Source organism: Oncorhynchus clarkii, chromosome 30, assembly GCF_045791955.1.
Source record: "Oncorhynchus clarkii lewisi isolate Uvic-CL-2024 chromosome 30, UVic_Ocla_1.0, whole genome shotgun sequence".
Taxonomy (NCBI): Eukaryota; Metazoa; Chordata; class Actinopteri; order Salmoniformes; family Salmonidae; genus Oncorhynchus; species Oncorhynchus clarkii.
Window position 1 is genome coordinate 38,028,094 of NC_092176.1, and position 25,036 is coordinate 38,053,129.

Genomic DNA, 25,036 nt, shown 5'->3' on the forward strand with positions numbered 1-25,036 from the left:
TAAGATATATCTATCTATACGTGTCTCACACATTCAACAAGGATGTGAACACTGTTGCCATGGCACCACTCACTTCTCCCTATCACAACAAAGCTGGTCAGGATAAACACTTGACTGTGCAGCTGGTCTTTAGCCTCGGGGCAAAACATCTCTCTCCCTCCCTCTCATCTATCTTCTCTCTTTTCTTTCTCTCCCTTGCGCTCTCCCTTTGTTTTCCCCCTCTAGAAGGAAGAATGTTCCACAGCAAAACAACATCGATGTCATGATAACCCCCAACACATCTACTCCTGAGAACATTGTCATGGTCTAACAGATTATAAACTGGGTGGTTCAAGCCCTGAATGCTGATTGGCTGACAGCCGTGGTATATCAGACCGTATACCACGGGCATGACAAAACATTTACTTTTAACTGCTCTAATTAGGTTGGTAACCAGTTTATAATAGCAATAAGGCACCTCTGGAGTTTGGTATATGGCCAATATACCACGGCTAAGGGCTGTATCCAGGCACTCCGCGTTGCGTCCTGCCTAAGAACAGCCCTTACCCGTGGTATATTGGCCATATACCACACCCCCTCGCACCTTATTGCTTAAATAAACATGATTGTCATAATAAAGCATTTGCCACCAATATGGAAGGTAGAGAGACAAACTCTGTACAGTATCTATGACTAAGGCTATGGCTGGAGTTAGGCCACACCCTAGATAAAGAGACATGGAGTTCCTGTATGCTCTTACCTGTGACGCCAGAGCATGTCAATATAAAATGTGTTCTGTGATTGGCTAACATTGTAGTCCCAGGTTGAGTGACAGTAATATCTAAAAGACACTAATAACTAACCCAAGATTGGTGTCGTATTGGTGTCGTTTCCAATGGATGGAAAGGAGGCGGGCACAGCCAAGCACGAGCTTGTGAGATATCCAAATGGCCTGTTTTAGCATGCATTTGCACATTTCCATTAGGCAAAGTCTACTCTGAAGTGTGTGTGGGGAAATAACTCAATTTACCCTCGCACTCCTTCTAAACAATGCAACTCTTTCAAACTTGTAGAAAGGGGGCAAGTCTCCAAAGTGCACTGTTCGTAACAGATTATAGTTTTGGGAACAGAAAATGGTATTGAGATCAAATGTTTCATTGATGACAATTTGCAGAATGTCGGACAGGTTTTTATCTAGCTCCATTTTATCCCATTTCCCGCCACTGGACTTCCTCTCATGACCATATTTGGTGGTGAGTGGAAGTTCTAAACGCATGCTTGAGATTTATGCCACGTGACATATCTGGGTTTCCCTTTTAGTCTGTGGTAATATTGTCTTGTAGGCTCGTACCTGTGACACCAGAGTGTCTCGTGTCCCGGGAAGGACTTGATGAGGTCAGTACATAGTTCCACCTCCTGGTGGAAGAGCTGGGGCAATGCCGGCACCGAGGCCAGGTCCTCTGGGGAGGGGGGAGAGGGGCAGGGGGCTGCTGCTGTGGCCTCTCCGTTGGCCTGGTGGTGGGGGTTGGCTTTGTGGGGGCTGTGGCTAGGGTTAGAGCTGGGCTGAGGATGGTAGTGCTGGGGAGAGGAGGAGGAGGACAGGGACTGGCTGAGCTCCCTGACCAGAGCCTTGAGCAGGAACTGGCGGTAGTGGAAGCCACTGTGGTCCGACACGTGCATGGAGACCCACTGACGCATAGAGGAGAGCTCATCATGGAGGACCTGGAAGGAGGAGACAGGTCTTACAGCACTAACCATATGCATAACCATTAATCTCATGGTATGTTCATCATCATGGGTGATTTCATTCACCAGTTTCATTCACATGGGAGTTTTTTTTTTTACAAGCGAAGGGCACAGCATTATTCTGGAGCAGAATACAATAGCAAATTCACAGAGAAGAGAAGGAAATTAAAGATTAAATTTGACGACATTTGGATGAAACCAGATGAAAGTATGATGACAAAATTATAAAAAAAATTATGTTGGTTCTAAACTGATAAAGTTGATCACACACACACGCACCCCCCCCCCCCTTAACTCACCCTTAACTCTCATTTTAATACACCAAGGGTAACATGATATTCTATTACCTAGTTTAAATACCGCTTTGTAACCAACATCGGACATGGGTGTGGTTAGGGCTGTGGCGGTCATTACATTATGTCAGCCAGTTATTGTAATGCAAATAACTGCCGGTTTCACAGTAACTGACCGTTAATTAACATTAACATGTTTAGCATCTGCGGGCCTTGGAAAATACACATAAAATTCTATATGATATCCACCGTTACAATAAATCCATTATTTTAGTCAGAAATATTATGATATTAAGAAAATGCACTTCAACAGAACAGAATATTATAAATAAAATAGAAAGGATATTTTTTCCCCATTCTGGAGCGAGTGCACATATGAAGTGGCTGTTATTTTTGTAAAATATTTTTACAATTATTCTCCCCAATTTCGTGGTATCCAATTGGTAGTAGTTACAGTCTTGTATCATCGCTGCAACTCCTGTACGGACTCGGGAGAGGCGAAGGTCGAGAGTCATGCGTCCTCCAAAACACAACCCAACCAAGACGTACAGCTTCGTGACACAATGCACATCCAACCCGGAAGCCAGCTGCACCAATGTGTCGGAGGAAACACTGTACACGGCTGCGACAGAGCCTGGGCTCGAATCCAGAATCTCTGGTGGCACAGCTAGCACTGCGATGAAATCTAGGCATATATGGGCTGCATGATGCGACTACAGGATATTGATGATTTTAGAAGGTTGCGGGGGAAAAAAATGAAAAAAGCTTGCTCTCTGTTCCTTGCCTCAGGCTGCACAGCTGTTCTCTCATCAAGTGATCACATTTTCACCCATCAGACTATTCTCACCGTAATCTTGTCTTTACTAATATGTAAAATGAGTTTTGATTTAGTATGGCCTGTGATCAAATAGACAGGTTCAGAGGCAGGGGAAAAATACATGTCACCCGTGTGCACTCGAATAGCGACTGGGTGTTTGATGTGGTCTTCCATTGCATTTGCATTGATGTCAGAGTGGTTAGAGGGACAATAGAGCCCCGAGTACCAGGCCGTCAGGACCTGATGGTCATTAGCAAGTTGGGCACTACCATAGCATGTTCAGAGTGCATAAAAGGAGATTATCGTGGAATATTTACTGTGGTCATGACCACAGACCTATATCTATCCAACCCTGCCTTTCTAAGGTCATCGAAAGCCAAGTTAAACAGATCACCGACCATTTCGAATCCCACCTTCTCCGCTATGCAATCTGGTTTCAGAGCTGGTCATGGGTGCACCTCAGCCACGCTCAAGGTCCTAAACGATATAACAGCCATCGATAAAAGACAGTACTGTGCAGCCGTATTCATTGATCTGGCCAAGGCTTTCGACTGTCAACCACCGCATTCTCGTCGTCAGACTCAAAAGCCTTGGTTTCTCAAATGACTGCCTCGCTTGGTTCACCAACTACTTCTCAGATAGAGTTCAGTGTGTCAAATCGGAGGGCCTGTTGTCCGGACCTCTTGCAGTCTCTATGGGGGTGCCACTGGTTTCAATCCTCGGGCTGACTCTCTTCTCTGTATACATCAATGATATGGCTCTTGCTGGTGGTGAGTCTCTGATCCACCTCTACGCAGACGACACCATTATGTATACCTCTGGCCCTTCTTTGGACACTGTGTTAACAAACCTCCAGACGAGCTTCAATGCCATACAACTCTCCTTCCATGGCCTCCAACTGCTCTTACAATGCAAGTAAAACTAAATGCATGCTCTTTAACCGATCGCTGGCCGCACCTGTCCGCCCGTCAAGCATCACTACTCTGGACGGTTCTGACTTGGGAATATGTGGACAACTACAAATACCTAGGTGTCTGGTTAGACTAAACTCTCCTTCCAGACTCACATTAAGCATCTCAATTCAACATTAAATCTAGAATCGGCTTCCTATTTCACAACAAAGCATCCTTCACTCATGCTGCCAAACATACCCTCGTAAAACTGACTATCCTACCGATCCTTGACTTCGGCAATGTAGTTTACAAAATAGCCTCCAATACCCTACTCAGCAAATTGGATGCAGTCTATCACACTGCCATCCGTTTTTTCACCAAAGCCCCATATACTACCCACCACTGCGACTTGCATGCTCTCATTGGCAGGCCCTCGCTTCATATTCATCGCAAAACCCACTGGCTCCAGGTCATCTATAAGTCTTCGCTAGGTAAAGCCATGCCTTATCTCAGCTCACTGGTCACCATAGCAGCACCCAACCTGCTACAGCAGGTATATTTCACTGGTCACCCCCAAAGCCAATTCCTCCTTTAGCCACCTCTCCTTCCAGTTCTCTGCTGCCAATGACTGGAACGAACTGCAAAAATCACGGAAGCTGGAGACTCATATTTCCCTCTCTAGCTTTAAGCATCAGCTGTCAGAGCAGCTAACAGATCATTGCACCTGTACATAGCCCATCTGTAAATCGCCCACCCAACTACCTCATGCCCATATTATAATATTTTTGCACCCAAGTATCTCTACTTGCACATTCATCTTTTGCACATCTATCACTCTAGTGTTTAATTGCTAAATTGTAATTATTTTGTCATTATGGCCTATTTATTGCCTTACCTCCCTAATCTTACTTCATTCGCAAACACTATGTAAACTTTTCTATTGTGTAATTGACTGTACGTTTGTTTATTTCATGTGTCGCACTGCTTTGCTTTATCTTGGCCAGGTCGCAGTTGTAAATGAGAACTTGTCCTCAATTAGCCTACCTGGTTAAATAAAGGTGAAATATGACTTATTTTTGAATGACTGCCAGTGAAGCAGTAATATGGTCACTAACAGCCCTACGTGTGCTTTATATAGATTGGTGCCAACATTATACTGTAGGGTGTCAGCAAAAATAATTAAACATCTACCCAATTTGTTTACAAAGAAAAAAAATATTTGGTTGATTTTGAGCATTTCTAACCCACAGAATATTATTGTAGATATTTTAGCCACTCAAAAGGCTATTTTACATGGGAATCAGAATGACTGTTCGAACCTTTAAGACAATGTAGAGACATTCAACCAATCAAATGTCATCAGCCATTGCATAACCCAAACACCAATGGCTGATCAGAGAGCAGGGCATCTAACCAATAACAAGAAGTGCCTATTGCAGCTCCATATCCCTGGCCCTACCATCGCTCCATATCCCTGGTCCTACCATTGCATCACTCCATATCCTGGGAATGCCACTGCGGCTTAAAAACAAGCCATGTGTTCACTGAGGCACAATAAAACACTCTCCATACACCTTTAAATCCCTAGGGCTCAGTACAGAGGGGTTGGCTGTTCCCAGATCAGTTCAATGGACCAGAAAGGTCCTATCGTCATGGTCACACAGCGACAGGCCAGAGAGAGATGAGACGTGAGGCAGAGAGGCTGGAGACACACTGTCCTTGTTGGTGATACACTATAGACCCTACTGACTGACACACAGAGCGGCCGGTCGGTCAGGATTCCTTACCTTCCTGACAGTATAAGACCTGCTAGCTGCCTGCCTTGCTAGAACCCAGAGAGGTTACATTGAAAGAGCAGTTGTTTTAACAGAGACCGTGTACAATTAAAATAAATATAGCCTAAGAGGCTGAGAGAGATGAAGATGGAGAAAGAAACAAGGGAGAGAGAGACATATGTAGAGCCCATCTCGTCCTACTCCTACCTTGAGGTTGCCCGGGGCCATGTTCTGCAGAACCCAGATACGATGCGACCAGGCATTGTAGTTGCTAGGGTAACGGCCGGCGGCGTCGGCACACACCTTCATCTCTTCGTGTAGGACCCTGTGGAGGTGCTCACTCAGACGTGTCTTCTCTGCTGCGTCATGTCGATCACCATCCCCCTGCTCCTTCCTGTCCGGCCCGGGGGAAGAGCACTCCCGTAACACCTGCTGTAGTATCCAACGTCTGAAAACACAGGGGACATGTTGGAGTCACGCAGGCACACACACACACACGCACTTCAATCACCCTCGGCTGGCATCCCAAAACAACAGCCCTAAACACAGAACCAACCACAACCTAAGCATCTGGTTAAACAACAGAGCCAGGACACAAACACAACATGGATAACACCAATACAAGATGGCTACTTCAGTGAAATATCAACTCCCATAGCATTTCTCTGTATACATGGGGCAATCACAGTCTTCTCACGCTGCTAAACCCTTTGCTGGTAAGATGAGATGTCGTTTGGAGTTAGGGCTGACCCCAATTAGTCGACTCGTCAATTGTTTGGTGATAGGCTGTTGGTTTTTGCTTTGTCATTATGGGGTATTGTATATTGAGATTTGTTTTATTTTTTTATATCAATTTTAGGAAAAAGGCTTTAACGTAACAAAATGTGGAAAAGGTCAAGAGGTTTGAATACTTTCTGAAAGCACTGTGTGTGTGTGTGTGTGTGTGTGTGCGCACACACCACACACACAGTACCAGTCAAATGTTTGGACACCTACTCATTCAAGGTTCTCTATTTTTACTATTTTCTACATTGTAGAATAATAGTGAAGACATCCAAACCATGAAATAACACATATGGAACCATGTAGTAACCAAAAAAAGTGTTAAATCAACATTTGATTTTTCAAAGTAGCCACCCTTTGCCTTGAGATCTCTGCACATTCTTGGCATTCTCTCAACCAGCTTCACCTGGAATGCTTTTCCAACAGTCTTGAAGGAGTTACCACATATGCTGAGCACTCGTTAGCTGCTTTTCCTTCACTCTGCGGTCCAACTCATCCCAAACCATATCAATTGGGTAGAGGTCAGTTGATTGTGGAGACCAGGTCATCTGATGCAGCACTCCATCACTCTCCTTCATAGTCAAATAGCCCTTACACAGCCTGGAGGTGTGTTTTGGGTCATTGTCCTGTTGAAAAACAAATGATAGTCCCACTAAGCCAAACCAGATGGGATGGTGTATCGCTGCAGAATGCTGTGGTAGCCTTGCTGGTTAAGAGTGCCTCGAGTGTCACCAGCAAAGCACCCCCACACCACCTCCTCCAAACTTCATGTGGGAGCCACCGGAGGTTGGAACCAAAAATCTCAACTTTCCACTGGTCTTATGTCCATTGCTCAAGTTTCTTGGCCTAAACAAGTCTCCTCTTCTTATTGGTGTCCTTTAGTAGTGATTTCTTTGCAGTAATTTGACCACGAATGCCTGATTCACGCAGTCTCCTCTGAACAGTTGATGCTGAGGTGCAATCTGCGGTGCGATTAATTGCTGATTTCTGAGGCTGGTAACTGTAATGAACATATCCTCTGCAGCCAGGGTAACTCTGGGTCTTCCTTTCCTGTGGTGATCCTCATGAGAGCCCATTTCATCATAACGCTTAATGGTTTTTGCGACTGCACTTGAAGAAACGTTGACATTTTCCGTACGGACTGACCCTCATGCCGTAAAGTAATGATGGACTATCATTTCCCTTTGCTTATTGAGCTGTTCTTGCCATAATATGGACTTGGTCTTGTCATGCCTTTGGCCTGTTGGGGGAGGTTTTTGACCCACATAAATACCACCCCCCCACCCCCCGTTTCTCGCTCTCTACTCTATAGAGTTGACTCTTGAAAAGCCCTTTGCTAACAGAGAGATTCTGGTAACATCAAAAGGTGGGAAACGGAACCATATTTCGGTAATCCAACCAGTTGAAAATATGCGTTGGTACGATCAGTTGGCGTCTGAGACATGATTACCGATGATAGGACGACAAACTGTATCTTGGAAAATCTACACATTATAGTTATCAGATTCACATTGAATTGTTGTGCAATCTAAATGTTTAAATATGAAACTATTTGTGAAAAGATTAAATGTAATTTTAGCTTCTTAAATGAGAGAATGGTTTGTCAGAGAAACTCTGCTCACTCAGAGGCCCCGCCCAAGTGAACAGACATGGGTTGTAAACTATGAAACACGCCTTTCTTTCACCACTATATAAACCCGTTGACGAAAATTCAACTTCCTGTTCCGAGGATGACGGTCCTATGTTAAAAGGGCTCAGATAATAACCTAACGAAATTAGCATTGTGTTCAATGCGAAGGTGATGATCGACATGCCGAAAGGATGAATTTCGACTACACCAGCCAGAATATAGCACGAGCTTAAAAGTATGGCAACTTGGTATGAACTTTGAACTCTTACTCACTCCAGACGTGATACCTCCTAGCCATTGAGTTAGCCGCTGTAAACGTGGGCTAGGAGAGGACGGACAGAGGATCCATTCTACCACCCTCCAGTTCACCATTAGACATTCTTCAGAGGACAAGAAATCCATGCTGGACAACCCAATCTACCGAAGCACAGCTCAGAGTAAATATTTATTGCATTTTCCTTTTTCAAATGGCTGGTTATTTAGAATGCATAAGATAATGTATTTACGATAGCATAGCTGCCTACGGCCCGATAGAGAGGCAAAATACTTTTGATCCTCAGTCTTCCCGCTCTTTCATTCAAAACCCAGCCGCCTTTTCTTTGTGTAACCAGCCGTCATATCTGTTCCGTCCGCTAGGGACTTTATCCTTTATGACATATATTGATTACAAATTATGATCCATTCTGTGTAGATGTAATTCTGTGTGATTATTTAGATATTTAGTAAATAAATAATTAAACCACATTTTGTATTGCTGATTCAACTTGTTAGCCATGGTTCATGAAGATAACCAAGAATTTACAACTTTCAGATGAGACTGAATAAATTGACAATTAAATATTGACTGCTACTGATGTAAAATATTACTAGGTCTTTAAGAGTTTTTATTCGGAAGGTAACAGCTCTAAACATTATTTTGTGGTGCCCCGACTTTCTAGTTAATTACATTTACCTGAATAGCTTAAATCAGGTAATATTAATTACAGAGAAATTATTTGATAGAATAGCATGTCATATCACTTAATCCGGCATAGCCAAAGACACGGCAGTCTTTTACCAAATGGGGCAATCTTCTGTATACCATCCCTACCTTGTCACAACACAACTGATTGGCTCAAACACATTAAGAATGAAAAAAATTCCACAAATTAACTTTTAACAAGGCACACCTGTTAATTGAAATGCATTCCAGGTAACTACCTCACGAAGCTGGTTGAGAGAATGCCAAGAGTGTGATCCAGGCAAAGGGTGGCTACTTTGAAGAATCTCAAATATAAAATATATTTTGATTTGCTTAAGACTTTTTTTTGGTTCCTACATGATTCCATATATATGTTACTTCAGTTTTGACGTCTTCACTATTATTCTCCGATGTGGAAAATAGTAAAAATGAAAAAGCCCTGGAATGAGTAGGTGTGTCCAAACTTGACTGGTACAGTGTGTCTTCATCCTCCATTACTATGACATAATAATCCCTCTTCACATGCTACTGCTAGATCAGTGGTAGTCAAACTTCTTATTTTCCCTCGAAATTATGAGTACCCCATTTTTTGGGCAAAAACAATCCCGCAACCCCACCGCAAATCTAATGACAACCTTAAAAATTTTACATTTAGATTTTTACATCAGCAAATAACCTTCAATTCAATAGATTTTCATCTCTTATTAAAATTAAAATAAACCAAATAAATACATTGACTTGATAAGTTGTATTTTTCTAATTATCTTTAAAAAATATATATATATTGTCACATACAATAATCTGTGGCCTTAAAATTATGGTAACTTTTTTTGTTTGAGTTTTTTGGGGGCGACCCCACTACAGACCTGACATGGAAGACCACTGAGCTAGAGGTGGAACCCCCATCTGGAACCTCCTCACCGGCAGGCAGCACACAATGACAGGATGTAACAATTCCCACACAACAGCCACGCCATGACCTTGCACGGCACAGATGTTTGGGGGTAATATAGCTCTACCTCTCTCTCTCTGGTAAACTGTGGGAATTAGGCTGACCTGCTCCATTCAGTCTCAAAATAAATATCTTACTCATCGCCCTCTCCCTCTCTCTGTTTCTCTCCCTCTTTCTGTTTCTCTGTCCTTCTCCACCCTTTTTCCTCTCCATCACCCCCTCTCCCATCTGTTGCTTACGAGCTCTTTCCAACAATGCAGAGTTCAAAGAAAATTTGGACAAAATAAAAACAGGTACGAGGCAGTTGAGGTAATATGTACATTTAGGGAAAAAGTGACGAGCCAATCAGGATAAATAAACAGCACAGTAGCAGCTGCGTGTGAAGAGTGTGAAAGAGCGTCTGTGTGTGAATTGTGTGTCATATGTGATATATATATATATATATATATATATACATATATATATATACACACACACACACACACACACACACACACACACACACACGGTAACACAAAAATAACACATCCTAGATCTGAATGAATGAAATATTCTTATTAAATACTTTTTTCTTTACATAGTTGAATGTGCTGACAACAAAATCACACAAATAATTATCAATGGAAATCAAATTTATCAACCCATGGAGGTCTGGATTTGGAGTCACACTCAAAATTAAAGTGGAAAACCACACTACAGGCTGATCCAACTGATGTAATGTCCTTAAAACAAGTCAAAATGAGGCTCAGTAGTGTGTGTGGCCTCCACGTGCCTGTATGACCTCCCTACAACGCCTGGGCATGCTCCTGATGAGGTGGCGGATGGTCTCCTGAGGGATCTCCTCCCAGACCTGGACTAAAGCATCCGCCAACTCCTGGACAGTCTGTGGTGCAACGTGGCGTTGGTGGATGGAGCGAGACATGATGTCCCAGATGTGCTCAATTGGATTCGGGTCTGGGGAACGGGCGGGCCAGTCCATAGCATCAATGCCTTCCTCTTGCAGGAACTGCTGACACACTCCAGCCACATGAGGTCTAGCATTGTCTTGCATTAGGAGGAACCCAGGGCCAACTGCACCAGCATATGGTCTCACAAGGGGTCTGAGGATCTCATCTCAGTACCTAATGGCAGCCAGGCTACCGCTGGCGAGCACATGGAGGGCTGTGCGGCCCCCTAAAGAAATGCCACCCCACACCATGACTGACCCACCGCCAAACCGGTCATGCTGGAGGATGTTGTAGGCAGCAGAACGTTCTCCACGGCGTCTCCAGACTCTGTCAAGTCTGTCACATGTGCTCAGTGTGAACCTGCTTTCATCTGTGAAGAGCACAGGATGCCAGTGGCGAATTTGCCAATCTTGATGTTCTCTGGAAAATGCCAAACGTCCTGCACGGTGTTGGGCTGTAAGCACAACCCCCACCTGTGGACGTCGGGCCCTCATACCACCCTCATGGAGTCTGTTTCTGACCATTTGAGCAGACATGCACATTTGTGGCCTGCTGGAGGTCATTTTGCAGGGTTCTGGCAGTGCTCCTCCTTGCACAAAGGCGGAGGTAGCGGTCCTGCTGCTGGGTTGTTGCCCTCCTACGGCCTCCTCCACGTCTCCTGATGTACTGGCCTGTCTCCTGGTAGCGCCTCCATGCTCTGGACACTACGCTGACAGACACAGCAAACCTTCTCGCCACATCTCGCATTGATGTGCCATCCTGGATGAGCTGCACTACCTGAGCCACTTGTGTGGGTTGTAGACTCCGTCTCATGCTACCACTAGAGTGAAAGCCCCCGCCAGCATCAGTGTTGCTTCCTAAGTGGACAGTTTGATTTCACAGAAGTGTGATTGACTTGGAGTTACATTGTGTTGTTTAAGTGTTCCCTTTATATGTTTGAGCAATATATATATATATACACACACACACACACAACATAGTGTGTCTATGTGGAGTCAATATAAAATATAGTGTGTGTGTGTGTGTGTGTGTGTTGGAGTGTCAGTGAAGCATGTGTGAGTCGAGTCCAGTGCAAGAGTCAGAGTGTGTATATGTGTGTATTTACAGTGGAACCTTTAAATACCATCACTTTAGAGGCACTGAAGTACACTACATGCCCAAAAGTATGTGGACATACATTGTCATGCTGAAACAGGAAAGGGCCTTCCCCAAACTGTGGCCACAAAGTTGGAAGCACAGAATCGTCTAGAATGTCATTGTATGGTGTAGTGTTAACATTTCCCGTCACTGGAAATAAGGGGCCTAGCCCGAACCATGAAAAACAGCCCCAAACCATTATTTCTCATCCACCAAACTTTACAATTGTTACTATGCATTCGGGTAGGTAGCTTTCTCCTGGCATCTGCCAAACTCAGATTCGTCCATCAGACTGCCAGATGGTGAAGCGTGACTCATCACTCCAGAGACCACGTTTCCACTGCTCCAGAGTCCAATGGTGGCAAGCTTCACATCACTCCAGCCGACGCTTAGCATTGCGCATGGTGATCTTAGGCTTGTATGGAGCTGCTTGGCCTTGGAAATTCATTTCATGAAGCTCCCAACGAACAGTTATTGTGCTGACGTTGCTTCCAGAGGTAGTTTGGAAATCGGTAGTGAGGGTTGCAACCGAGGACATTATTTTTACGCTGTACACGCGTCAGCACTCGGCGGTCCAGTTCTGTGAGCTTGTGTGGTCTACCACTTGGTGTCTGAGCCATTGTTGCTCCTGGACGTTTCTACTTCACAATACCAGAACTTACAGTAGACCGGGGCAGCTCTAGCAGGGCACAAATTTGACAAACCGACTATGACGGTGCCACATTGAATGTTACTGAGCTCTTCAGTAAGGTCATTCTACTGCCAATGTTCGTCTATGGAGATTGCATGGCGGTGTGCTTGATTTTACACGCTTGTCAGCAACAGGCGTTGCTGGAATAGCCAAATCCACTCATTTGAAGGGGTGTCCAAATACTTTTATATATATACACACTATTTTGGTCCACTGGCGATGAGACATGCATCGTAAAATCGCCACAGTTACTATAGGGCTGGGAATTACCAGGGACCTCACGATACCATATCACGATACTTGTGCATTGCGATTCTATATATGTATTACGATTTGATACTGCGACTCAATGTTCCAAACATATTGTTCCCCATACGCTGAAAACATAAATTGCTTCATTTAAGAAGATGAGAACAACATATGAACGAAAAAGCCTGGAGATTTGGTGCCGGTACAGCTAACTAGCTAAAAGTTACCAAAAGGATGGTAACGTGGAAACTCCACCCCCCCACCAGTCCTACCTGTGTATCCATGTCTCAGGGCTCTTGGGGAACTTGGTGAGGGCCAGTTTTCCCAGGTACAGGTCTCTCTCTGGACTCAGGGCTCCACATTGTAGCAGTTCCTTCCTGCCAGAGCAGACAGAGGAACTATTTAATGACATTACATCTAAATGCTCCTGATGTGAATCTTATGTTACTGCACTGTAGTTTTGTGTGTGCTATTTGCGTACTTCTGTTTGTTTTAAGAAACACTACATAAAATAAATTCCCAAAAGAATAGATCAATCATCTCACACACACAGAAAAATTGTCTCGTAATTTTTTAATAGATTTTTTTATGACTACATAGACCATGGCAGGGCTGCTGACTGTGGTTACATTCTCTGGACAAGGTCTTGGTTTAAAATACAACAGGCACAGATTAGGTTGTGACCTTGACAGTTGGATACGGCATTTGGTATGACAGAATTATTTGACCCGGGCGTTGTCTTTGAAGCGAGAACCTGTGTCTTAACGGTGTTGGTTCACTCTGAACTCAGGGGAACACGTAGCTGAGCTGACTGGTGTTAAGACACAGGGCAGTGGAGAGTGTTGGGAGTCAGGTCAATGTTAAAGGAAATGTCATCAACAGAACAACAGGTTAGGAGACACAGATTAAACATAGTCCTGGTCAGTTGATAATCTCATTTGAGCCTATTCCAGGACTAAGCTTAATCTGTGTCTGGGAAACCGGTCCACAGAGTCAAACACCCTTAAAATACCTCCCTGGAATGGTCTTCAACCCTAGTATTACAACCCAACACTAAATCACCTTGGTGACTAGTGATTAGCTGAATTAGGTGTGTTAGTGCCGGGATTTAACCAAACCCTGCAGCTCTCCAGGAAGAGGGTTGAATAACACTGCCGTTATGTTGAGCCACTACCCACTGCATGTGGTTAAAATATGATATTTAGCTCTATCTCCTGGCCAAAACTGGAAGCACAAGTTGCAGGTATCAGGTGTAATTTCAGTGTGCAAACAGCTGGATTTTAAAACAGCTGCTTCACGTCTTGCATCCCCTTGATATAAAATCAACTGCATTTATGAACTTAAGTACTAAGCTTATAACGACAACTGCCTGAAACAAGAATCAACTACCAAGTCAAACATTGAGGCCAGGCTAGTCTAAAGAAAGTCTACTGTGACAAAATATATGAATCAAATCAAAGTTTATTTGTCACGTGCGCCGAATTACAACAGGACCTTACAGTGAAATGCCGAATTACAACAGGACCTTACAGTGAAATGCCGAATTACAACAGGACCTTACAGTGAAATGCCGAATTACAACAGGACCTTACAGTGAAATGCCGAATTACAACAGGACCTTACAGTGAAATGCCGAATTACAACAGGACCTTACAGTGAAATGCCGAATTACAACAGGACCTTACAGTGAAATGCCGAATATATCAGGACCTTACAGTGAAATGCATACTTACAGGCTCTAACCAATGATGCGGAAAAAGAAAGGTGTATAGAAAGGTGTATATATATATATATATATATATATGTGTATATATATATATATATATGTGTATATATATATATATGTGTATATATGTGTATATATGTGTATATATATATATATGTGTGTGTGTGTGTGTGTGTGTGTGTGTGTGTGTGTGTGTGTGTGTGTGTGTGTGTGTGTGTGTGTGTGTGTGTGTGTGTGTAGGTAAGTAAAGAAATAAAACAACAGTGAAAAGACATTTGAAAATAAAAGTAGCGAGGCTACATACAGACACCGGTTAGTCAGGCTTATTGAGGTAGTATGTACATGTAGGTAATGTTAAAGTGACTATGCATGTATGATGAACAGAGAGTAGCAGAAGCGTAAAAGAGGGGTTGGCGGGTGGTGGGACACAATGCAGATAGCCTGGTTAGTCAATGTGGGGGAGCACTGGTTGGTCGGGCCAATTTAGGTAGTATGTACATGAATGTATAGTTAAAGTGACTATGCATATAAGATAAACAGAGAGTAGCAGCAGTGTAAAAGAGGGGTTGGGGACACACAATGCAAATAGTCCGGGTAACCATTTGGTTACCTGTTCAAGGAGTCTTATGGCTTGGGGGTAAAAACTGTTGAGAAGCCTTTTTGTCCTAGACTTGGCACTCCGGTACCGCTTGCCATGTGGTAGTTGAGAGAACTGTCTATGTGGCTGGGGTCTTTGACAATTTCTAGGGCCTTCCTCTGACACCGCCTGGTGTAGAGGTCTTGGATGGCAGGCAGCTTTGCCCCAGTGATGTACTGGGCTGTACGCACTACCCTCTGAAGTGCCTTGCTGTCGGAGGCCGAGCAATTGCCGTACCAGGCAGTGATGCAACCGGTCAGGATGCATCACGATGCTCTCGATGTTGCCAAATATTTTTAGTTTCCTGAGGGGGAATAGGCTTTGTCGTGCCCTCTTCACGACTGTCTTGGTGTGTTTGGACCAATCTAGTTTGTTGTTGATGTGGACACCAAGGAATTTGAAGCTCTCAAACTGCTCCACTACAGCCCCGTCGATGAGAATGGGGACGTGCTCGGTGCTCCTTTTCCACAACCATCTCCTTAGTCTTGGTTACTTTGAGGGATATGTTGTTATTCTGTCACCACCCGGCCAGGTCTCGGAGCAGCGAGCAAGAGTATAGAGACCCACAGCAGGGAAGAGAGAGGCCCGACTAGACTCTGAAGATGATGGGCCATATCGGGGAGGCAGGTAGCTTAGTGGTTAGAGCGTTGGGGAGGCAACCGAAAGGTTGCTAGATCGAATCCCCGAGCTGACAAAGTAAAAATCTGTCGTTCTGCCCCTGAACAAGGCAGTTAACTAGGCCGTCATTGAAAATAAGTATTTGTTCTTAACTGACTTGCCTGGTTAAATAAATAAAAACTGGGTCAATACCATGCATTGCCTTGTTAGTTTCTCTGATCCACCTCTACGCAGATGACACCATTCTATATACTTCTGGCCCATCTCTGTGTTACCAAACCTCCAGATGAGTTAATGCCATACAACACTCCTTCCGTGGCCTCCAACTGCTCTTAAAATGCAAGTAAAACTAAATGCATGCTCTTCAACCGATCACTGCCCGCACCTGCTCGCCCGCCCGCCCTGGACGGTTCTGTGGACAACTACAAATACATGTTTGGTTAGATGTGTGTTAGAGGTCACACATTAATGTGTGTGTTAGACTCACATTAATTATCTCCAATCCAAAATTAATTATAGAATTGGCTTCCAATTTCACAACAACTCATGAATGCATCATTCACTCATGCTGCCAAAAATACCCTCGTAAAACTGACTATCCTAGCGATCCTTGATGTAATTTACAAAATAGCCTCCAACACTCTACTCAGCAAATTGGATGTAGTCTATCACAGTGCCATCGGTTTCGTGACCAATGCCCCATATACTACCCACCACTGCGACCTATATGCGCTTGTTGGCTGGCCCTCGCTTCATATTTGTCACCAAACCCACTGGCTCCTGGTCATCTATAAGTCTTTGCTAGGTAAAGCACTGCCTTATCTCAACTTACTGGTCACCATAGCAGCACCCACCCACGCATGCGATCCAGCAGGTATATTTCACCGGCCAAAGCCAATTCCTCCTTTGGACGCCTTTCCTTCCAGTTCCTCTGCTGCCAATGACTGGAACTAATTACAAAAACCACTGAAGCTGGAGACTCATATCTCCCTCTCTAACTTTAAGCATCAGCTGTCAGAGCAGCTCACAGATCACTGCACCTGTACATAGCCCATCTGTAAATAGACCATCCAACTACCTCATCCCCATACTGTAAAAAGTGTTTTTGCTCCTTTGCCCCCCAGTATCTCTACTTGCTAAATTGTAATTATTTCGCCACTATGGCCTATTTATTGCCTTACCTCCCTTATCTTACCTCATTTGCACACACTGTAAATATACTTTTCTATTGTGTTATTGACTGTATGTTTGTTTATTCCATAAATGTAACTCGGTGTTGTTGTCTGTGTCGCACTGCTTTGCATTTATCTTGGCATGGTCGCAGTTGTAAATGAGAACTTGTTCAACTAGCCTACCTGGTTAATAAATAAAGGTGAAATACAAATTAAAAAGTTCCTGACTGTACACACAATGGACAGTAGTAAGACTTTAAAAAGGTAAATGATTTACATGATATTCTGAGTTGAGTAGATTTAAGCAAAAGGGTTAGGGTTAGAGCCCAGGCTCTGTCACAGCCGGCCGCGACCGGGAGGCCCAGGGGCGACGCACAATTGGCCTAGCGTCGTCTGGGTTAGGGAGGGTTTGGCCGGTAGGAATATCCTTGTCTCATCGCGCACCAGCGACTCCTGTGGCGGGCCGGGCGCAGTGTGCGCTAACCAAGGTTGCCAGGTGCACGGTGTTTCCTCCGACACGCGGCTGGCTTCCGGGTTGGATGCGCGCTGTGTTAAGAAGCAGTGCGGCTTGGTTGGGTTGTGTATCGGAGGACGCATGACTTTCAACCTTCGTCTCTCCCGAGCCCGTACGGGAGTTGTAGCGATGAGACAAGACTGTAACTACTAACAATTGGACACCATGAAATTGGTGAGAAAAAGTCAAAAAATTTAACTCGGAGTAACACACATTTATCTTAACTCTGAATCAGGCCCGAACTAACAGACTATAGCTCCAGCATTTAAAGGCTTGTGTGGGGTATGAGAACAATGTCAAATAAGAACATTCCTGAGAGGATAATCAAATATATCATTTACATGGAGTAACTCAGAGTTCACCCTGTCCAGATACAAGTTACCACAGAGATCATACATCCATATAGACAGCATCAGAGTTATCCTCAGAGGACAAGTTACCATAGAGATCATACATCCTTATAGACAGCATCAGAGTTATCCTGAGGACAAGTTACCACAGAGATCATACATCCATATAGACAGCATCAGAGTTATCCTCTGAAGACAAGTTACTACAGAGATCATACATCCATATAGACAGCATCAGAGTTATCCTCTGAAGACAAGTTACTACAGAGATCATACATCCATATAGACAGCATCAGAGTTATCCTCTGAAGACAAGTTACTACAGAGATCATACATCCTTATAGACAGCATCAGAGTTATCCTCAGAGGACAAGTTACCACAGAGATCATACATCCATATAGACAGCATCAGAGTTATCCTCAGAGGACAAGTTACCACAGAGATCATACATCCATATAGACAGCATCAGAGTTATCCTCAGAGGACAAGTTACCACAGAGATCATACATCCATATAGACAGCATCAGAATTATCCTCAGAGGACAAGTTTCAGACACAGATACTATAGTATCATTCTGTCACAATAGTCGTCTGGATTAGAGGTCAACCGACTGATTTTTCAACGCCGATACCGATTATTGTTGACCAAATAAAAGCAGACACCGATTAATCGGCCGATTTAAAAAAATAAAAAAAAATTAATAATGACAATTACAACAATACTGAATGAACACTTATGAATGAACACGAAGTTGGCTGTCTTCGTTAGGAAGAAATAGTCTTCACAGAGTTCGCAACGAGCCAGGTTAGCAGGCAATATTAACTAAATATGCAGGTTTAAAAATATACACTTGTATTGATTTTAAGAAAGGCATTGATGTTTATGGTTAGGTACACATTGGAGCAAGACAGTCCTTTTTCGCGAATACGCACCGCATCGATTATATGCAACGCAGGACACGCTAGATAAACTAGTAATATCATCAACCATGTGTAGTTAACTAGTGATTATGATTGACTGTTTGTTATAAGATAAGTTTAATGCTAGCTAGAAATTTACCTTGGATTCCTACTGCATTCACGTAACAGGCAGGCTCCTCGTGGAATGCAATGTAATCAGGTGGTTAGAGCGTTGGACTAGTTAACTGTAAGGTCACAAGATTGAATCCCCGAGCTGACAAGGTAAAAATCTGTCGTTCTGCCCCTGAACAATGCAGTTAACCCACTGTTCCTAGGCCGTCATTGGAAATAAGAATGTGTTCTTAACTGACTTGCCTGGTTAAATAAAGGATGAATAAAGGTGTAAAAAAATAAATAAATAAAAATAATTGTTCAAATCGGTGTCCAAAAATACCGATTTCCGATTGTTATGAAAACTTTCCATTCCGATGAGTCGGTCGACCTCTAGTCTGGATACTGTAACATAGAGACATTTTGTCCCCTCAGAGGGGGAAGGGCGTACTGACCCTAAGGCATCGTCTTGGCAGTTATTTCAAAACGTATAGGTTCATTATAATTTTGACATACTTAATATCTAGTTTTACATGTTGAAGAGTGGCCTGGAGTGTTTTTTAGCCCCAAATAATAAATCACCCCCACACAAAAAAACAAAAAAAATATCAAACCTCCCGCGGGCAATATGTTGCCCACCCCTCGCCAATGGGGAGTGAGGATGGAGTGGGGTCTATTTAGAGGGCTTATTATTGTGTCTTCAATGTGGCCACAACGTATACAGATCAGAGTCTTTACACAGCTGGAATGGTGTGAGCCGGAGTCCTTACCTGACATTCCAAGCAGTGGTGAAGTCTGGGTTGAGCAGCAGCAGAGTGCAGGTGATGTCTACCAGAGCTTGAAGAGGGAGAGACAGGGCAGTATATCAACGGATTATCTTCAGTAAAAGTAAAGTCATTTATAATGCCCATTTTGTTAGGTACAATAAATTCTGTCTGTCCAAAATGGTAACGAAAGGATTTTGCCACTTCCCCAAAAAGCTCATTTATACGAAGTAGACTGAGTTCATCCTTCCTCTAGAAACCAACATGTTTTAGGTATAGGCCAGAGCTGTGTTCGAATACTCACACTAACAGTATTGCTTATTGGTCATAGTGTTGGTAGGCCAAAAGTTCCCGGATGTTGTACTACATTCGCCAAAATACGAAGAAAACAAGCAGTGGACACTATTCTCGTGCTTTTAGGACCCATAATGCAATTCTTCGGAAAATGGGCGTGGCTTCACATCATTTTCAGATTTGAAGAAAATTGTGTTAAATATGCAGCCGAAGTCCGAAGAGAGCCCCTACAAATTCATAGCTTTAACTAATTATGACAAACGTTAAGAAAACGTCGGGCAATGTAATAAAGTAATTACTTTTCAAATAAGTTACCTTAAACATTATGTTGGCTGACAATTTGTTAGCAAAGCTATCCTTACGAACCACAGAGCATTACAGCAGTATGTACCAGTATGTTAGCTAGCTACCTAACGTTAGTTGGCTACTAATACATCGAACTTGCCAATATATTAACTACAGGCTAACTACCCAACGTTTATTTACTTGATTATTCCTGTTATTCTTAGCTAAGTGGTATAGTCGTTGGGCGTTCTCAATGGACATTCTCAGGTGCTTTCGTAAATTCGCTCTGGCTGTCTGACTTGCCTAGTTAAATAAAGTGTACCAGAGCGCAGAATAACTGATGAATTTCGAAGGCTCAACACCCGTTGAATATGGCCTGGGTCAGTAAACGTCGGCAAAAAGTGTAATTAAATTGTTGCCAGCAGCAGTTACAGTCACCAACGTTCTGGATAACATGAAAGCAGCCTAACCAGCTCTGCTAGGGCAGGTAAAATGGTCAGAATGGGGCGTTCTCTCATTTGTCTGGAAGTAGCTAGTAAGTTAGCCAGTTAGCTTGGGTGCCGTTGGGAGGTCAAAACGTTGGAATCAACCCTACTCCTCGGCTAGAGCATCCAGTTTGCACCCTGGACGCTCCCAAAGCGAAACACTATGAATTTACAAATGGACAATCTGACAACACTCTGAATTGACGAACGCCCAGAGTGCACTCTGGCACTCCAGATTGAATTTAAGAACACATCCGAAGTCGTAAAATGTCTAGCTAGTCATTTGTTATGCTAACAAGCTAGCAAGAGGTTGCATAGCAACAGCATCAACTTCCGGTAGACCAGCAAAGCGCTAGTACTCTCAACTGAAAGCATACCGTTTGTTTACAGTATACTAAAATGAACTAATAGTATGTAGTATATATTCATTAAGTATGTGGTATACCATATGTTAGTATGGGTATTCAAACACAGCTCAGGACTTCAGAGTACAGTAACCCTTGCAATCTACAGTGAGGAGTCTCCAAGCCAGCAACTGTACAAAAGGTTACTTCCCCTGTCCTAAAAGCAGCAGCTATGAAAATGTGTTGATGCCATCACCAACCGTTGAGCCCTTGAGCAAGGAACTTAACCTCAAACTGTTCCAGAGGGCCTCCCGAGAGGTGCTAAAGCACTGTGCCACTAGAGATCCTGGTTCGAGTCACAGCTGGCCGCGACCGGGAGACCCATGGGGCGGCGCACAATTGGCCCAGCGTCGTCCGGGTTAGGGTTTGTCCGGCCGGGATGTCCTTGTCCCATCACGCTCTAGTGACTCCTGTGGCAAGCCGGGTGCATGCACGCTGACACGGTCACCAGGTGTACGGTGTTTCCTCCGACACATTGGTGCGGCTGGCTTCCGGGTTAAGCGGGCATTGTGTCAAGAAGAAGCAGGGTCGTATTTCGGAGGACGCACGGCTCTCGACCTTCGCCTCTCCTGAGTCCGTACGGGTGTTGCAGCGATGAGACAAGACTGTAACTACCAATTAGATACCACAAAATTGGGGAGAAAAAGTGGAAAAAATAAATAAAAAGAATCACTGAAAAACTGTCCCAGAGGGTAGAGCTGCACCATGCATGACCTGTGCTTCCAACCCCTCAGGGGAAATGTGTGTGTATCTTGGGGTGTTGGACTAAAATAAGGAAACTGGACAATAAAGTTCTTACCTTCCCTGTCCAGCCACTGTTTGCGCTGCCTGTAGAGCAGTAGCTTGTTGTGGACGTAGGGTAGCAGGTATTTGACACACCAGCTCTCCACCCCCAGCTTGTTCTCTACCAGCACGATGGGGCTGCGGTTATACCTGACCTCTGGACACGGGATCAGACCTATCTCATCACTGAGGGAGGGAGGGAGAAAGGTGAGTGAAAACCTGCATGCTATTTGCTCTAACACTACAAGGACACAACACTCCACTCTCGTTGGGATAGGCAGAAAAGAAATGTTTTCAGGGATACAGTATTTCAACGTAACTTCCTTTTCCCCTGAAAAACTGGATGTGGGGGGACACGACACTGCTCAGGCGTCGTTTTACGGCTGCAACGTTAAGTTAGACAGACACACAGTAATAACAACCTCCAGCCCAGTCTAATGAGGGCTTTATTGACTGTCTGGTGTAGGGTTGTATTTAGCCCAAATGGGTCTCTAGTTTAAAGAGCTTTTAGATGCACAACATAACACTGGTCTGGACGGGAGACAAGCCTTGTAGAGAGCAACCTAGTTCGCACACATGCATCTCCAGAGAGTCTACGCCGTGAGCACACAGCAAAACTGCAGCACGCACACACAGAGTCCCTTTTGCATTAGGGTCATGTATAGTAGAGGTCGACCGATTAATCGGAATGGCCAATCAATTAGGGCCGATTTCAAGTTTTCATAGCAATCGGAAATCGGTCATTTTGGACGCCGATTTTTTTTACACCTTTATTTAACCAGGCAAGTCAGTTAATTAAGAACACATTCTTATTTTCAATGACGGCCTAGGAACAGTGGGTTAACTGCCTGTTCAGGGGCAGAACGACAGATTTTTACCTTGTCAGCTCGGGGATTCAATCTTGCAACCTTAGGGTTAACTAGTCCAACACTCTAACCACCTGACTCACGAGGAGCCCGCCTGTTACGGGAATGCAGTAAGAAGCCACGGTAAGTTGCTAGCTAGCATTAAACTTAATCAATCATAATCACTATTTGGTTCACATGGTTGATGATATTACTAGTTTATCTAGCGTGTCCTGCGTTGCATATAATCGATGCTGTGCGCATTCGAGAAGGACTGTCGTTGCTCCAACGTGTACCTAACCATAAACACCGATGCCTTTCTTAAAATCAATACACAGAAGTATATATTTTTAAACCTGCATATTTAGCTAAAAGAAATCCAGATTAGCATGCAATATTAACCAGGTGAAATTGTGTCACTTCTCGTTCATTGCACGCAGAGTCAGGGTATATGCAACAGTTTGGGCCGCCTGGCTCATTGCGAACCAATTTGCCAGAATTTGACGTAATTATGACATAACATTGAAGGTTGTGCAATGTAACAGGAATATTTAGACTTATTGGTGCCACCCGTTAGATATAATACGGAACGGTTCCGTATTTCACTGAAATAAAACGTTTTGTTTTCGAGATAGTTTCCGGATTTGACCATATTAATGACCAAATGCTCGTATTTCTGTGGGTTATGTTATAATTAAGTCTATGATTTGATAGAGCAGTCTGACTGAGCGATGGTAGGCACCAAAGCTCCTAAGCATTCATTCAAACAGCACTGTCGTGCATTTTGCCAGCAGAGCTGCTGTTTATGACTTCAAGCCTATCAACTCCCGAGATGAGGTTGGTGTAACGATGTGATGTGAAATGGCTAGCTAGTTAGCGGGGTGCGCTCTAATAGCGTTTCAAACCCCACTCGCTCTGAGCCTTGGAGTAGTTGTTTCCCTTGCTCTGCATGGGTAACGCTGCTTCGAGGGTGGCTGTTGTCGTTGTGTTCCTGGTTCGAGCGAAGAGAGGTACGGAAGCTATACTGTTACACTGGCAATACTAAAGTACCTATAAGAACATCCAAAGGTATATGAAATACAAATGGTATAGAGAGAAATAGTCCTATAATTCCTATAATAACTACAACCTAAAACTTCTTATCTGGGAATAGTGAAGACTCATGTTAAAAGGAACTACCAGCTTTCATATGTTCTCATGTTCTGAGCAAGGAACTTAAACGTTAGCTTTCTTACATGGCACATATTGCACTTTTATTTTCTTCTCCAAACACTTTGTTTTTGCATTATTTAAACCAAATTGAACATGTTTCATTATTTATTTGAGGCTAAATTGATTTTATTGATGTATTATATTAAGTTAAAATAAGTGCTTATTCAGTATTGTTGTAATTGTCATTATTACAAAAAAATAAAAAATAATAATAATATTATTTTTGTAATCGGCTGATTAATTGGTATCGGCTTTTTTTGTCCTCCAATAATCGGTATCGAAAAATCATAATCGGTCGACCTGTAATGTATAGTAAGCAAAATGTCACAAATAGAACTGATGTAATTTCTAATTCTATATGCTAGAGAGGAATGTTCTACACAACTATATCTGAATGTTCCACAATGTTGTTATGCTGAACACAGCCCAGCTCTGGCACAGGCAGAGAGGGACACAGAACAAGGGTGGAATTTTAACTTTTGAGGGTGTGTGCGCGTAGTCTAGCTATGCATCAACATGAGTCAGGTGAATGGTATCAAACGCAGACAGTCTCAAAGCACTGCACTCAGTGCAGCTGAGCACAGCCCAGGTCACTTCCAGAGGGTTGGAGAAGCCTATGCAACATTATACACACTAACACTACAAATCAAGCTTAGATGTTGTTTTTTTGCCTCTTAACCTTATCATATAAAGTAGAAATGTAGGTTATCAATCAGAGAAGTTCAGGCATGGTCTGACATCGTTCTACTTTTGATAAATTATTTGGTGGGTGCTATGGTACTTGATATTTGTTCTATTTCATGTATCAGTGTGTATCAATAAACATGTGATGATTGGAAGTGTGTTTTTTTGCATATCCCAACTCTCCCTGAGACACTCTTGGAGAGTGGCAGACCTGGCTCTCAAGAGAAGACAAACTAGGTGCACACTGCCCACAAAATATAGTGGAAACTGAGCTGCACTTCCTAACCTCCTGCCAAATGCATGAGCATATTAGATACACATATTTCCCTCAGATTACACAGACCTACAAAGAATTCGAAAAACAAACAATTTTTATAAAACTCCCATATTTATTTGGT

The 25,036-nt window shown here is 43.4% G+C and overlaps 1 protein-coding gene across 2 annotated transcripts in view; it reads right to left on the minus strand.

Moving 5' to 3' along the window:
* The window catches only part of LOC139389844 (protein prenyltransferase alpha subunit repeat-containing protein 1-like), a 30,023-nt gene that overhangs the window by 3,428 nt on the left and 1,559 nt on the right, over window positions 1-25,036 (minus strand). For both annotated transcript variants that reach the window (XR_011629435.1, XM_071136820.1), the window contains exons 2-6: window positions 21,914-22,083; window positions 19,653-19,719; window positions 13,126-13,230; window positions 5,711-5,951; window positions 1,331-1,701 (exon numbers count right to left, since the gene is read on the minus strand). Coding sequence is in view for 1 of the 2 variants with exons in the window: in XM_071136820.1 (XP_070992921.1) it covers window positions 1,331-1,701; window positions 5,711-5,951; window positions 13,126-13,230; window positions 19,653-19,719; window positions 21,914-22,083 (954 nt within the window). In the remaining variant the exon portion in view is untranslated. The remainder of the gene's footprint in view (window positions 1-1,330; window positions 1,702-5,710; window positions 5,952-13,125; window positions 13,231-19,652; window positions 19,720-21,913; window positions 22,084-25,036) is intronic.